The following is a 16238-nucleotide window of genomic DNA, read 5'->3' as shown; positions in this document are numbered from 1 at the left end:
TTTGTGTATTATACAAAAAGAAGAAAATACAAATCTTGAAGTGGAACTATATTATATTTTCTTGGAGTGTGACTAATTATAGTGCAATTTGTGAAAGATTTCTATTATTTATTTTTAGAAAAACAGGTCTTTGTTTTGTTTTTACAAACACATGTTTAGGTTAAGTAATAAAATACAATTCTATTGGATAATAATATAAGCATATTGTTTAATTATAAGCAAAATTACTATTTTTAAGAACAATTTGCTATACTTTTAGATCGACCTACATGATTAAAGCTGGCATGTCTATTTCTCCCTTCCCACAAATGAGTTAGTCCTATAAACTATAGGACTGGAGGCAGTCCCATAAAAAACAGTAGAGAAGATCAAAATGAAATGAAAAGTGTCTAATGCTCCACAGGATGAGTGCATTGTCTGTCTGCAAAGTTTCCCAGCAGGTGTTATTTAATTTGTTGCATTTGCCCAAAGTCTGTCTCTCAGGTTTGTAGAATTTGATATCACCATTATTTCATTAAACAGAGAACTGCTGATTTGTGCATAATTTATCAGTCGGGGTTCTGTTTGGACACAGTGATTTGGACAGAGAACATTTTATACTGAGATTTTTAAAGTATAACAGAGCAATAGAGTAATATCAGATTGGTTAGTAATAGTAAAGAGAACTTGAAAATAACAAAGCAATAGCAGACGTAAGGAGCATACATTATTTTCAAGACCAAGATAAAGTGCTCCAGGAAGAGATTCCAGGACTGCCCTGGAAATCAAGATAGCACAGCTGTGGCTTACAGAACAGCAGAAAAGTCATTATGGTGCTACACTGGCAGATTTTGCTGGAATTCCACCCTCTAGGGTGCCAGAGGAAGTTTTTTATGGGAAAGCATCTCACTGGAAGCACGCCACTAGAAAATCATCTAACAAGGTGCTGAGGAAAGCATCAGGCTGCCAGGTGTGGAGCCCATCTCAGGAGAAGCCATCCATACTGAACTGTCAGCAGTCTGGTGCTGCAGAAGCCTCATCTCTCACAGGAGCCAGCCCTTTTGAAGGAGAGAGCAGGCTTTTCTTGGAACTTTTTCATCTGTGCTCATTGATGTTTCTCACTGTCAAGATCAGGATATACAGGAAGCCAAGAAAAATCCCACAGAATTCACCACCATGTCTTTCTTCAAGTCCCAATTCCCTAATCTGTCTTCCTCCTTCTTTCCACCGTTCAGAACCTTCTTAGGTCTGTTTTACATATAATATCTAGGGGGTTTAGCTGTGTTTAGCAGGAGGAATAGGGAGAAATGGGAGTATTCCATTTTCCTGGAACTGGAAGTCCATCTTTACATTAAAAACTATTTTTTCTTTTCTCTAACCAGAGCTTTTCTGATTCTTAAATGAGTGTACTGTGACATGATTCTGTGTCGTAAAATACTTTTCTCTTCTGACGTCTTCACTAAGGTTTATTTTTTTCTTACCTTCTCTTTTCTTCTTGCCCCCTTTTTTCCTAAAGTTCATTTCCTCCCATCTCAACTCTCCTTCCATCCTCACTTCTCCTTTTCTGAAATGGTGCAACTATTCAGAATCTATTATATTAAGACATAATTCACAAGAACTTTATTTATCACTATATTTTCCAATGAGATCACCTCCATAGTTATTTTGGGTTTAAAATATAAAACTGAAAAATGATTTTTATAAGTCCAACACATAATTTATCTAAGCAACTGAAGTTTAGGCAAAAAACATCAAGAGTTTTCATCATTAGAAATAATTTTATTATTTATTTTAAAGCAGTTCAATGTAACTGGTAGCAAAATGGTACAGACAATAAACAGAATCAATTCCCATTGGGCTACAAGGACTATTATTGACTTTATATTTTATTTGCATGTGCAAGTATAATTATTTTAAAAAGGCAACAGTTCATTAAAAGTCTTGTATAAGCATGTTTTTATTCTTTAAATAACAGAAAGACTAATAAATTATCATTATTGTAGCAAGCTGGTATGAACTGTGTCAAATATTAAATTTGGACTAATGTTCATAGTCAAAAATAATTATTTTAAAATTTATGAAACAAAATTTTTAGTTATATAGGAAATATAATCATATCCTAGCTTAAAATCCTAGTCTCAACAACTGTCATAGTGCAAAAATACCAAACTTCAGATCTTGTGGGGAAATAAAAGATTTGTAAAATCTTACATTTATTCCTAAAAATAATGAAGTAAAAAAAGTCAACTTAAAGAAACATCGTACTTGACTCTTGATATGCAAATATAAAATAAGTTCATTAAACTTATTGTTTTTCTCTGTTACATATATTAGTTCCATTCTGCCTTCAGTTTTTAACAATTTATATGTGAATGTGTGTGTCAAATATATTTCACATGTTTATAACATATACACATATATGCATACAATCTTTAAGTTTTAAGGCATGCTCCCAATTTTAGGTAACGTGTTATACATTCTACTTCTCTGATCAAAGTAGAGTAAATGCAGGGTCTCTGTTTTAGGGGTAATTCTTGGTATTCTTGTTATTCTAAAATGTGAATAATGTAAAATACCAAAAAGAAAAAAAGACATTTCATAGTCTCCAAGCCAAATTATATAATAACTATAATCTTTGATTTCACGTTGCACTTTATACTTTTATTTCTGTAGAATTATTGAGAGAACATTAGAATAACTTTTCTTAAAAAAAATGTATTATCCTTTTAGTTGATCTGCTTCATTATGAAAAGAAAAAATTTCCCTTTCTAGTTTTATATTCATTTTTTGTTGTTGTTGAATTAAAATCAATGTCAAATTCAAAAATTAAAAAATACAAAATTAGAATAGTATATAATTAAATTTACCAATGTTTCTTTTATAGGAACATTTTAACACACTTCCACTACCTGGTAAACTATGTACACATACTCTTGTGCTTTTTTGATCTATTTCTCTAGGGGGTAAATGCAATACAGGTAAAAAATGGGTGTCATAAATGGTCAATTTATATTTAAATTTATGACTCAAATTCTGCATGATTTGCATTAATGTTAAAAGCCAAGAACTACCTATTTTTGTTTTATGCTTTTCTCTCATATAGTTCATATATATGATTTCAAAGTTAAGCCAAAATTTTTAATACACCCTTCATCGAGTGTTATTGTTTCATTACCAAAGACATAAGAAGGACTTTTAATGTTTTGAAGTGTCTTCAGATTCCATAAAAGGTATAAATTATCTTCTGTCAATTTTAAAAGAATTTTTCTAATGAAATTTACTATATAGATATATGAAAAATGGTAAAGCCCAAGAGCCTAAGGACAATCATTACTTTATATTTCAAGAAATCCAGTTAATGTTTCAATCCTTGAACTAAATTTAAGTCAACAAATGTGTATTAAGTATTTTCTCTATGCTAGGCATTCATTTAGGAGAATAATAGATATTTGCTTTATAGTATGCTTTTCTTGGCATAAAATGTTTGCTAGACATAAAATTACCAAAAAGTGCAGGAACCTAGTGTTTCTTTTTATTTAAGTTTTAGTTTCTTCAGTGTAAAACATGCTATGAACATCTCAAATTCTAAGATAAATATTTTTATATCATAAGGCAGAGAAAAAAAGTTAAAATGACTTAAAGATTTGTATTCTAAAGCAAACTATGATTCTTACACAAAAGTCAGCCACACAAGTTTGTTGGTTAATCTCTATGTAGAGAAGACTAGACAATTATGATGAGCTCAGTTTTGTAAAACAGTAAGTTTAAAGAATATGATATGACACATTTAATTTTTAAGAGGAGCAGCAACATTCTGTGTCCATTGTGATGCACCAAATAGAGTTACATTTTGTCAATTTCATAAAACCTTAATAATTTTTAAAATTGGTTTCATATAGTTTGGATTAATATAAAATAATTAAATGTTAGATTTAAATTTTTGTATTTTAATATAGTTTTTCAAATCTATTCCATTGATGTCCTTCAACTATTAACAGGGAGAGTACCAGTAAGTAGTACATTAAATTTCAAAATGATCTATACTTCTAAGAGAAGAGATTATGTTTTTAAATATGAGAGAATTACAAGTATTTCCATCTAGTTTCTTTCGTGCCAGCAAAACTTTTGTGGTTCCAAGCAAGGTCCCTGTAGGAAAAAAGTTTCTCATTTTATTTTTTATCAAAGTTGAGTTTCCTCCCGAGAATCCTGACCAGTGACATTGCAGATGCTGTTTCTTCGACTAGGCTCACTGTTTGGAAGGTAGGCCAATGGATCTGGTCGAATTAAGTATCTAATAAAAGAAAACAAAATAAATAACTTTGCAATAGTAAATACAGGCAACATTGATTCACACTAACACTTTATATTTCTACTTTATTTGTTCAGTTTTCAGATAATCTAAACTGTCTATATACAACATTGGTGGCAGAACTCACTGTTTAAGTTGGCCTTTACAATTTGGCATGGTTAACGTTATCATTTTCATACCTGAGAAGATTATGATGATGAATGCTGATGAATCAAGCACTATTATGTTTCTTCTTCTTCCTCTTTTTCCCTGTGCATGTTGGCTGTCAGGCACCATTATTTTTCAATTATAATCAATTTCAGCACCTTCATCTCATCACAGTTTTATGATTTAGTATGCTGTTGACTTATTATCCCTTACTTTGGCCATTTTTCTATGAAGGAGACCTGCATTTTAGCCATTATTCTTCCATTACTTAACTGTTCTTTGTCTTATTTTTATGACTTAAAAAAATTAGGAGATTGATGTAAGGGGTTGCTGTAGTCTTTTCAATTTGAATATTTTATGAATCTATAAAATTAACAATTTAACAAATGTTTATAGTGAATATAATGCATAATGTTTAAATTAGCTGAAAAAATATTTATCTAAAATTCAGGTTATGGTATAGTAAGTGATAATATTAAAGTATGGAGAATCATTCTTAACTAATTCTACTAGTAAATACAAAAATGTTTATCTGCCAAACTCAAACATTTCATTAATGTGAGAATTTGTTTTAAGAGAGTCGTCTTCCTTCAGACTGTCAAATGATGTACAGGCATACCTTTTTTATTGCTTTTTACTTGATTGTACTTTGCCAATATTGCATTATTTATAAACGGAAGCTTTGTGGCAACCCCGCATCAAGCAAGTCCGTTGGAGACATTTTTTCCAACAACATGTGCTCACTTAGGGTCTCTGTGTCAGATTTGGTAACTTGAACTTTTTCCACTGTAATTATATCTGTTATGGTGATCTGTGCTCAGTAATCTTTGATGTTCCTATTGTAATTGTTTTGGGATAACATTATTCGCACCCATATAAGAAGGCAATTTTAACCAATAAAATATGTGTGTTCTGGTCACTTCATCAACTGGCTGTTCCTTTGACTTTCTCTCCCTCTCCTCCACCATCTGTATTCCCCAAGACACAAGAATATTAAAGTTAGATCAGTTAATAACCCCAAAATGACTTGTAATTGTTCAAGTGAAAGGAAGAGTCTTATGTCTCTCACTTTAAATCAAAAGCTAGAAATGATTATGCTTAGTGAGGAAGGCACATCAAAAGCTTACATAAGTTGGAAGTTAGGTCTTTTGTGCCAGTTAGCCAAGTTGTAAATGCAAAGGAAAAGTTTCTAAGGAAATTAAAAGTGCTACTTCAGTGAATACACAACTGATAAGAAAGGTAAACAGCCTTATTGCTGAGATGGCAAAAGTATGAGTGGTCTGGAAAAAAGATCAAACCCGCTACAACATTCCCTTAATCCAAAGCCAAATCCAGAGCAATGCTCTACTTCTTTTCAGTTCTCTGAAAGGTGAGGGAGGTGAAGAAGCTATAGAAGAGGTTAGCTACAGAAGAGGAAGCTAGCAGAGGTTAGCTCATGAAGCTTAAGGAAGTAAGTCTCCTCATAAACGTGCAAGGTGAAACAGACAGTGCCAATGGAGAGGTTACAGCAAGTTATCCAAAAAAATCAAACTATTAATAAGATCGTTGATGAAGGTGGCTAAATTAAACAACAGATTTTCAATTTGGAAGACAGACTTCTATTGGAAAAAGGTGCCATCTAGTACTTTCATAGCTAGAGTGGTGAAGACAAAGCCTGGTTTCAAAGCTTCAGTGACAGGCTGACTCTTTTGGTAGGGGCTAATGCATCTGGTGACTTTCAGTTGAAGCCAGTGCTCATTTACCATTCTGGAAATCCTAGGGCATTTAAGAATTCTGCTAAATCTGCTCTGCCTGTGCTCTAGAAATGGAAAAGCAAAGCCTGACTGGCAGCACATCTGTTTAAAGCATAGTTGACTGAATATGTTAGGTCCATTGTTGAGACTTAACGCTTAAAAAAAAAAAAAAGACTGTTTTCAAAATATCACTGCCCCTTGATAAGGCACCTGGTTACCCAAGAGCTCTGATGGAGATGTACAATGAGATTAGCATTGTATCACTCTTGCTAACCCAACATCTATTCTGCAGTCCATGAATCAAAGAGTCATTTCAATGTTCATGATTCATGGGATGAGGTAGAAATATCAACATTAACAGAAGTTTGGAAGAAGTTGACTCTAACCCTTATCGATGACTTTGAGGGGTTCAAGACTTCAGTGGAGGAAGTAACTGCAGTTGTGGTAGAAATAGCAAGAGAACTAGAATTAGAAGCGGAGACCAAAGATGTGATTCAATTTCTGCAATCTCTGACCAAAACTTGAATGAATGAGGAGTTGCTTCTTATTTATGATCAAATAAATTGGTTTCTTGAGATGAAATTTTCTGGTGAAGATGCTATGAACATTGTTGAAATGACTATAAAGAATTTATATTATTACATAAACTTAGTTGACAGATAGCAGCAGGGTTTGAAAGGATTGACTCCAGTTTTGAAAGAAGTTCCACTTTGGGTAAAATGTTATCAAAGGGTATCACATGCTACAGATAAATCTTGCATGAAAGAAAGTCAGTCAATGCAGCATACTACTTCATTGTCTGATTTTAAGAAACTGCCACACCATTCAAACCTTCAGCAACCACTACCCCAATCTGTCAGTAGCCATCAACATTGAGGCAAGACTCTTTACCAGCAAAAAAAGATTATGACTCCCTGAAGGCTCAGATGATTGCTAGCATTTTTTAGCAATAAGCTATTTTTAATTAAGTACATTTTTAGACATAATGCTTTGGTTTTGCACACTTAGTAGACTAAAGTATAATGCAAATATAAATTTTGTATGCACTGGGACCAAAAAATTCAAGTGACTCGCTTGATTGCAATATTCACTCTATCGTGGTAGTCTGGAACAATCCTGCAGTATCTCTGAAATATGCCTGAGTATCTTCAGTGACTGCTTCTTGAGCACCTGTAGGAAACTGTGCTAACACCTTAGAATTTAAAAAAATCACAAAACTTACCCCTGTCCGGCAGAAGATAAAAGCATAATTTATGAAGTAGATATAATGGAAAGAAAAAAGAAATTCCAAATGTCATACAAAGTGAAAAAGAACAACAGAGAGAATTAGGAACTACTTTATTGAGGAGTTGGGTTGAACTTGCCTCTCCAGGCTTCAGAGAAGATTTAGGAGGAAGGAACAGGAGGTGACCCCAAACGTTGTCAATGGAGACTACAGAGGATGGATGTTTCTGATGTGCTTAGAAAGGATTTGACTTTAGAAAACTGGTAAATCATGGTAGGTAAATTCAGAAACAAAGGTAGGAAACAGGTAATGAAAGACCTTAAGTTTCAGAATAAGTAGTTTCAATTGTGTTCCAAAGACCGTAGGAAGCCACTAAGGGTTTGAAAAGGAGAGAAAGAAAATAAATATATGCAACATAGCATTCTAAGAAAGCCAGGTTCCAAGTCCAAATGAAAGAAGTATTTCATACTTCTATAATATTTTTTAGAGGCAGTATATAAAATGAACAGGGAAACTAATTAAAAAGTGAGAACTCTAATAAAGATTGCACTGTTTTCTTAAAGACTGAAGGAAAAAGTTCATAAAATATACTCCTTAATGAAAATGAGAACAGGCAATCAAAAACATTGAGTCTATTTTCTTTGACCAAAAAAAGTTGAGATTAGTGCTCCTGGACCTATTAACTGGATTTTGCCATCTATGCACACTGCTTTATAATTACTTTAAATATCAATAGCATTGTAGATTGATGAAGAAAACTAATAGTGCAAATTATACTTTTTAATACCATATCATCTAGTGATTTATTATTGTTTGTATCAAATTAATGTTGCTTCTTCGTTTAAAATGAACTTCTGAAAGTGAATTTTTAGAAAAACATAAAAGAAACCAGTATAATACATTATCCTCTACGTTCATTGATGTAGTAGCAAAAGTTCCTTTTCTTACTATTATCATTACAAAACCTGTGAGTCCAATAAAGCAAATTTCTTAAACTGTGTTTTTATATATTACTTGTCATGGTAGACATCTTTCAAATGATAATTTATCATTGCTCTGGTTCTGCTGAAATTTAATTATCTCAGTGCCACAAATACAGATTACTGCAATGGTGTAAGTAAAGCTTTTTTATTTTTTTTTTAATAGCAGTCATGTTGATGTTTTAGCTTAAAACTAATAAAAAATAAGAGTATCTAAAAGGCAGAAAATTCTCTAAAATATGTCTACTTTACCTGTTCACATTGTGACATACATATTTTATTCATAAGTAAAAAGATTAAACATTATTTGAAATTATAAACAAATATTTGACAAAAGGATATGTTCTTAGATTCAAAAGGTTGACAGCATTTTCTTTGAACATTCTGTCAAAAATAATTAGGGAAATGATTGTATTAAGCTAAAGAAATATAATTTATTACAAAATACAAATAAGGTAAGCATAATTTTAAAAATTCTGTATAATTAACCCAATTATACTTATTGAAAAAGAGGTATAAGAAGGCTGGAATTAATATGGGTAGATTAGATATTTAATAAAATTATCTATACTATGGACTTAAAAGAAAAAAGACATGTATAAATGTGGATGCTAAGAAAAAAGGACAGCTTTATTTTATTATCATAATATACCATGTGAAGGGTCCACGATGAGCAATTAAAATCCAAGTGCATCATAAATAAGAAGTTTTCCTCTAATTGAAGTCCTTTATAAATTCAATACCACCATCAGATACAATTTTTGACAGTGACTTAAGAATTCTACTAGCTTAAATTGTTATTCATCTGTTTCCCCAATGCTCCTGTATTCTAACCAGTATTATCAGATGGTAAAATAAAGCAATACTATACTACATAGTTCTATCTTAGGTGCAATTTAGGAATCTCTTCACACTTATTTGGGGTCAGATTTACTCTTGCTGTTGTATTTTCCTAATAAGTTTTTGAAATGCTTCCTGTTTCTGCCCTAAAACAAAACACTCCTCAGTAGTTCAACACTCATTCTTCTACTTTTTCTTCTGTATTTATATTTTTGGGAAAAACATTCCCTATTTGCCTTTTTCAGCTGGAAGATAAGAAATATTTTTGTTTTCTATAGAAAACGGGCTTATCTTCAAAATTCCAATACTATGTATCTCAATGCTTTCTATACATTTCCTCTTTGTACTTTAAATAGTATATTTGAATGGATGGATGAAGAAAATTTGTGATATACAGGCAAAGTAGAATATCATTCATCCATAAAAAAGATGACATTCTGTCATTTGCAGCAACATAGTCAGAACTGGAAAATATTATGTTACGTGAAATAAGCCACAGCAAAACAAATATTATATGTTTTCATTCAAACGTGTGAGATGAAATAACTGATCTCATGGAGATAGTAGGTAGAATGTTACCAGAGGCTGGGAAGGGTGATGAGGAGGGGAAGATGGAGAGAGATTGGTTTATTAGTAACCAAAATACAGTTACACAGAAGAAATAAATTCCAGTGCTTCAAAGCACAGTAGGGCAACTATGCTTAACAAGACTTTATTGTATATTTCAAAATAGCTGGAAAAGAAGATTTGGGATATTCCTAACACAAAGAAATTATAAATTTTTGGGGTAATGGCTATCCCAATTACCCTGATTGATCATTACATATTTTATGCATGTATCAAAATATCACATGTGCCCCATAAAATGCACTAGTATGTATCAATAAAAATTAATTAATTAGAAAGTCAATATTTATTAAAAATACACATATACTTGGACCCACATATCATCTCTCTTTTTTTTTTACTACCCAACAACCCCTCTTTTCAGCCTGGAAAATTGTCTTCCCATTCTGACTTGTTTTGATGAAACAACATTTTTATTTTTATTTTTGTAATCACACAGTTTTGAAACCCTAAAGCTATGTTAGATTTCTTTTTCAATTCCCAAATCAATCATCAAGTCTCATTTTCTGCCTTCATAAATCTATTTAGATAGGGGCTTGCCTTTGCAATGCTTTATCTTGATGCTATGACAGATGGTTGGTTTCCTCACACCTGCATTTTAATTGTTTACCCTGCATTCATGTTCACCCCAACCCTAACCCATCCTATCAATCAATTCTATTGTTTTCTGCAGAACTCCTTTAAAAAAATCATACCCTTTCCACTCCAGTCAAAATCTTTCACAAAACTGACAACATATCAAAGGGTCTTCTAAATTTTTGCACATTATTAACATTTAGTTCTAAACCTCTTGCATGGATCCATATTATGCTCTACATCACAAAATGTTCTCAGTTCTGCTAGTCTCTGACCTTATCACTTGCTTTCTGGATTACAGACGCAAACACATCCTATGGATCTAATATTCAACAAAACATGTGGATCTTTGGCACTCATTTTATGTCAGCAATACAATCTATAGTTAGCTTCCTTGGCTAAACATCACTTGATCTACCCCAGGACAGGTCGTGTATCTCAAGGGCAGATTCTTGTAAGGAATTTCTTTTCTAGGCTTATACCAACAGTTGTCAAAGTGCCTTTTCTAAAGTCTTGCTACATGCTTGCTCATATATGTCTAAGTACTGTCCATCATCTATAAGACCAAATATAAATCCATTTTGTCATCTAAGACCTTTCCAGAGGCAAATATAATTTATTTTTCCAGTATTGCATTTACCTTTCAAGGGAAATGCTAACTACACAAAACTTCTACTCCAGTCAAATTGCCACTGAAACACTTTATGCAATTCCTGTATAGTGCATTTTCCAAGCCATTCTTCCTGTTCTGGACTGTCCTCTCTTCTCCACCATCACAAATTCTATCTATCCTTCAGAGTCTAGTTTTACATTCTTTATAATTGCTCAACCACTCAATAAAGTCTCCCTCTATTAATTCAGAAAAGCACTATCTCATTTAACTTATTTAGTTTGTTAGCGACAAAGTCATATTATGTATTGCTATTAAATTTTTCATGTGTAAATTGTAGCTTTGTTAATTAGAGTGTAAGGACTTTGAAGTCGCAGAAAATGCCTTAGTCTTTCTATCTCACATATTTAGGTGAGTGCTATAACTGTATATGTTCAATAATTATTTTTTGAGAAATAAAATTAGTACCATAGACCTATAAGTGCTTGACCAATCGTAATTTGGCTTTTGGGAACTTGAAAGTATTTAGAAATAGACAGTGTGGGATATTTCAGGTTTTCTGTTGAGTTGCTCTTTTATTCTTCCAGGTTTTCCCTTATTTTTCCAAATATTTTTTAGCTCACAGAATACAGAATTCATGCTATTTCTTTATTTTATACTCCTTTTAAACAATCATAATTTTTATATTACATGAAACACATCAAATGCATTTGTTTGTTTATAAAATTAGGTATAGACTATTTAAGCACTTATAAGAAAAATAAGAGGCTATTATGGCCTAAATGAAAGTACAAAAATAAATAGTAGTTTTCTAAAAATATATGTGTTATATGAGATATGAGATCAACTTACACAACATCATTCAGTTCTATTCTGGTATCTGGAGATGGGTTAATCAGGATGTAGGAGAGGGTACTTTGATGATCATTCATTTCATCTAGAAGATAAATAAGTGACAAGTTTGTTACACTACTTATAGGAAATTACAGGAATTACTATCAAACAGCTTATATTCAAACCATATAGCTGTCAACAAGAACTTATTTAGTTTTGTCCACAGCATGATTGTGCATATAAGTTTGGCTGTTTTCAAATTACTGTCATTGAAAATATCTGATGGGTACTTATTTTTTGTTCCAATAGATGATAAAATAAAGTATCTAATTCTGTTCAGAATAACCACAGTTATAATCTACCTTTTATTACACTGAAAAAGTATTTTTCTTTAATAAATGACTGGATAAGACATTTACTTGATTTATTTTGCTTTATCATAAAAAATAATTATGGCTATAGATAACAATCCTAGAAAAGAATATCCACACAGGAAATTCTTGGGAAAAATAATATAATTACATTATGTTTAGAAAACACGATAGAAATGTGTCAAAAAAGCTTGAAGACCCTAAATATGTGTTTGGCTTTGCTACATGACACGTCTCATGTAACTCATCTTAATGCTTTTGGAGAATGCAAATAATTCTGTGGAACAGAATTTAACCATGAATTTTAAGGGAAGTGTACTCCTGAATCATTTGTTTTTCCTAAAGCTATATATATAGCTTTATATGAATATATATACACATATATAAAGCTATATATATATATATAAATCCTTTGTTTTTCCTAAAGCTATATATATATCCTGTATTTTTATTGCTAAATCTGGTGGTCACATCTAGTGTTAGATGGCTAGGTTAACTGTCTGCAGATTAAAATTCCAATGAATATATATATATATATATAAGCTATATATATATATAGCTTTAGGAAAAACAAAATGGCAAAGAGATTTGGGGTCTCAATTTTTTAGATTTCAAGATTATCGTAAGATGTAAATACAAAGTTATGTGGATGTATACTTCAATAAATGTAATTCCTCCCATGGGCAAAATTTTCAATCTATGAGAATTCTCTCAAAAATCCTGTTCTTGAGCTATAGTATTCCAGCCACTAAAGCTGCAGACAAGAATGGCTCCTGAAGAAAGAACTAATTTTTTCAGTTTGACCCAAAGTCTAAGAATAAGTTTCATACCAATCTAAGAATCAATTTCATACCAATACCAACAGTATTTAGTGCATACTCAAATAACTGCATTAAACTAAAATCAAGATATTTTAAGGCCAACATAGCTGACCCCGATGAACAATTTGCTGCACTGGAATATAAATTACTTTCATAAAATAATGTTGACTACTGTGTCCCTCTAATGAGAAACTTGTCACTTTAATATGAAAGACACTATTTTCAGCTATGGTATTTGAAGTTGATATGGAGATGTGCACTATTTTTAAAGTGTAAAAACAAAAATCCTTATCTTATGAGGCAGATAAATCATAAAATAATTAAACCCACTATGAGTTTGCCAGTAAAATTATTACAACCAATAGCTCACCAAATTCATAATCAAATAAATTAGCATTTTCAGTTCCACATCTATGGTATACATACAAGGAATTGTATCATGCCATAGTGTTAGGGTTGCCAGGAAAAATAGAGAATGCCCATGAAATCTGAATTTTAGAAAAACAACTACCATTTTTGTTGCTGTTGTTGGGATCTCACTCTGTCACCCAGGCTGCAGTACAGTGGCTTGATCATACAACTAATTTTTTTTAGAATAAATGTATGCCAAATACTGCATGTGATATACTTATATTAAAATATTTTTGTTGCTTATCAGAAATTTAAGTTCCATTGGGAATCCTGTATTTTTATTGCTAAATCTGGTGGTCACATCTAGTGTTAGATGGCTAGGTTAACTGTCTGGAGATTAAAATTCCAATGAATATATATTGAAGCTTACTACAAATAAGGTATAATTCCAACTCAAAACATATTTTACTGGCATGAGATTACTTGGATTATTTCTCCATGTGAAAAGAAATTTTGATTCATATGTGCTCTTTGAGAAATGCCCTCTTGTTTGAATTTCTACAACTGTTGTGTAAAGGTACAGATTGATAGTGCATTGTGGAGACTAAACTGTAATATTCTAAAAGAGGTGGACTAGAAAATCTCCATCTTATTTGACTATATATAACTCCGTTTCTTTTATAAACAATGACATTATTGAACTGTGATACAAGAAAAACAATTTAACAGATAACTTATCAGTATCAACACCTAACCTTTATCCTTGATTATTAACAGGATATTATACTAATTTTTGGTTCTAGAATCAAGCCAAATTCTATTGGTGACCTGGTTTATCTGTTAAAGATGTAAAAATTGTGTAGATAATTGAGAAATTTCCAGCAGGAGATATTATTTTTGTGCCAATATTATTTTTTCTGCTTAAGTAGCCTGTATTATTTTTCCTACTGAAGATTTTTATTTTCCCACAAACCACAGAAACTGGAGCAAGCATTTTGCTAATGTTTTCAATTCAATTATTATATATGGCTTATTGTGACATAGAAAACATCACAATCAGAAATAATCACTCCTGGCTTCTTTCCTCACCCCTCACCGACTTTTCCTCAGAGAGAAGGAATGACTTATCTTTTAAAATTAGGTTAAAATAATTTACTGACTTCAAAGCTATTCTCTTTTTCTTTCATGTGTGCCTTGCTATAGGGTACATTTTGTCTGCTTGTTCTCTTCCATGCTGCTTTGTGGAGAAGGCCTGCAGTTGCCCCTCTTTTTTGTGACTTTGTGTTTAAGAAGCATTATATAATGCTAATATAAATGACGAGTTAATGGGTGCAGCAAACCAACACAGCACATGTATACATATGTAACAAACCTGCGTGTTGTACACATGTACCCTAGAACTTAAAGTATAATAATAACAATAATAAAGAATTAAGGAGTGAGATTTTCTAAAAGCGTATTGCAGTCACACATCAAAACCGCACTCAACAATAGTTTTTATTAGCCATAATCCTGGAATATTTTGTCTCCATCACTCTTTCTCTATGGTTATTTTCTAGACATTCTTTCATTCTGGAGGTGAAAATGTGGTAGATTTGTGGGATCTTCAGGATCATATCATGATAATTATCAATGACTATGGCAAAGATACAAATTAATTAAAATATGGCTCTGCAACAAGAATACCATATTTACTGAATAAAATAAATTTTGTTTGGTAAATTATCTTTACGAACAACATAATCTATTTCTTACCAAATACAAGTATCTATGAAGGGAATTTGCAGCGAATATATTTACTGTGTTCCTGATAACCAAAATATGATATTGGTAAAATTAAAAAAAATTATATAGTTTAAATTATTTTCATTAAAATTACTTTTTCATCAGTGACATAATTCTTTTAATAAAACTACTCATAAAAACTGAAAATAGTACTTTTGAATATTGTAAACTTTAAAATAAATTATATGGAGAAAAAGTTAAAGATTGCTACTAGTATTTACAAAGAAACTTATTTTGCTATATTAACTAGCATATAAAATTATTAAATAAAAATCTTCAAATGGCAAATATTTTGCTTAGAGTAGTTTGTATAAATAGATCACATTAGAAAAGAGACAGAATCATATTCCTATGATTCTTACAAAATAATTGATTAATGAGTCCTATTCCATACACATTAATTTAATATTTTTGTTTTGTTTTAAATTTTCATGTTGAAGTATTTTAAGAGGATTTTTGAAAGAGGATGAGAAATTTAAATATCATTTATATTTGTATAGGTTACCATTAAATAATACTTCTGTTATAGACTGAATTGTGTGTTCCCCCACAAACTCCAGTATTGAAAAGCTAACCACCAAGATGACTGTATTTGGAGATAGACCCTCAAAAACTAATTAAGTTTAAATGGGGTCAACAGAGTTGTTCCCTAATCCAATAGACTGGTGTCCTCATAAGAAGAGGAAGAGATACCAGGCGTAAATACACACAGAGACAAGACTGTATGAGGACACAGAAAGAAGGCAGCCATCTGTCAGCCAACATGAGAGGACTCAGAAGAAATCAAATTTTGGGCACCTTGATGTTGGACTTCCATCTTCCAGAATTGTAAGAAAATAAACTTCCAGTGTTTAAACCATTCACTCTGTGATATTTTGTTATGGCAGCCCTAGTACACGAATATAACTTCTGAAAACACACATCCATTGTATCATGTATAGTCAGAGGAACATTCTATATAATATAACGATATCACTTAGAGGCCCAGTTAAGAACAAAGGCTCTGAAACCAGACTACATGCATTGAAATTCTGGGTCTGCCAATTGCTC

General features: G+C 31.7%; 1 protein-coding gene across 3 annotated transcripts in view; it reads right to left on the bottom strand.

Annotated features, from left to right (window-relative positions):
- Positions 1 to 1743: 1743 nt before the first annotated feature.
- Positions 1744 to 16238, bottom strand: part of KCNT2 (potassium sodium-activated channel subfamily T member 2) — a 405986-nt gene continuing 391491 nt past the window's right edge. For all 3 annotated transcript variants that reach the window (XM_025392809.1, XM_025392815.1, XM_025392824.1), the window contains 2 exons: positions 11879 to 11963; positions 1744 to 4270 (listed from right to left, as the gene is read on the bottom strand). In XM_025392809.1, coding sequence (XP_025248594.1) covers positions 4159 to 4270; positions 11879 to 11963 — 197 coding nt within the window. In that variant the 3' untranslated portion in view covers positions 1744 to 4158. The remainder of the gene's footprint in view (positions 4271 to 11878; positions 11964 to 16238) is intronic.

Source organism: Theropithecus gelada, chromosome 1, assembly GCF_003255815.1.
Source record: "Theropithecus gelada isolate Dixy chromosome 1, Tgel_1.0, whole genome shotgun sequence".
NCBI classification, from domain to species: domain Eukaryota; kingdom Metazoa; phylum Chordata; class Mammalia; order Primates; family Cercopithecidae; genus Theropithecus; species Theropithecus gelada.
This window is presented reverse-complemented; position numbering and strand designations above follow the sequence as displayed.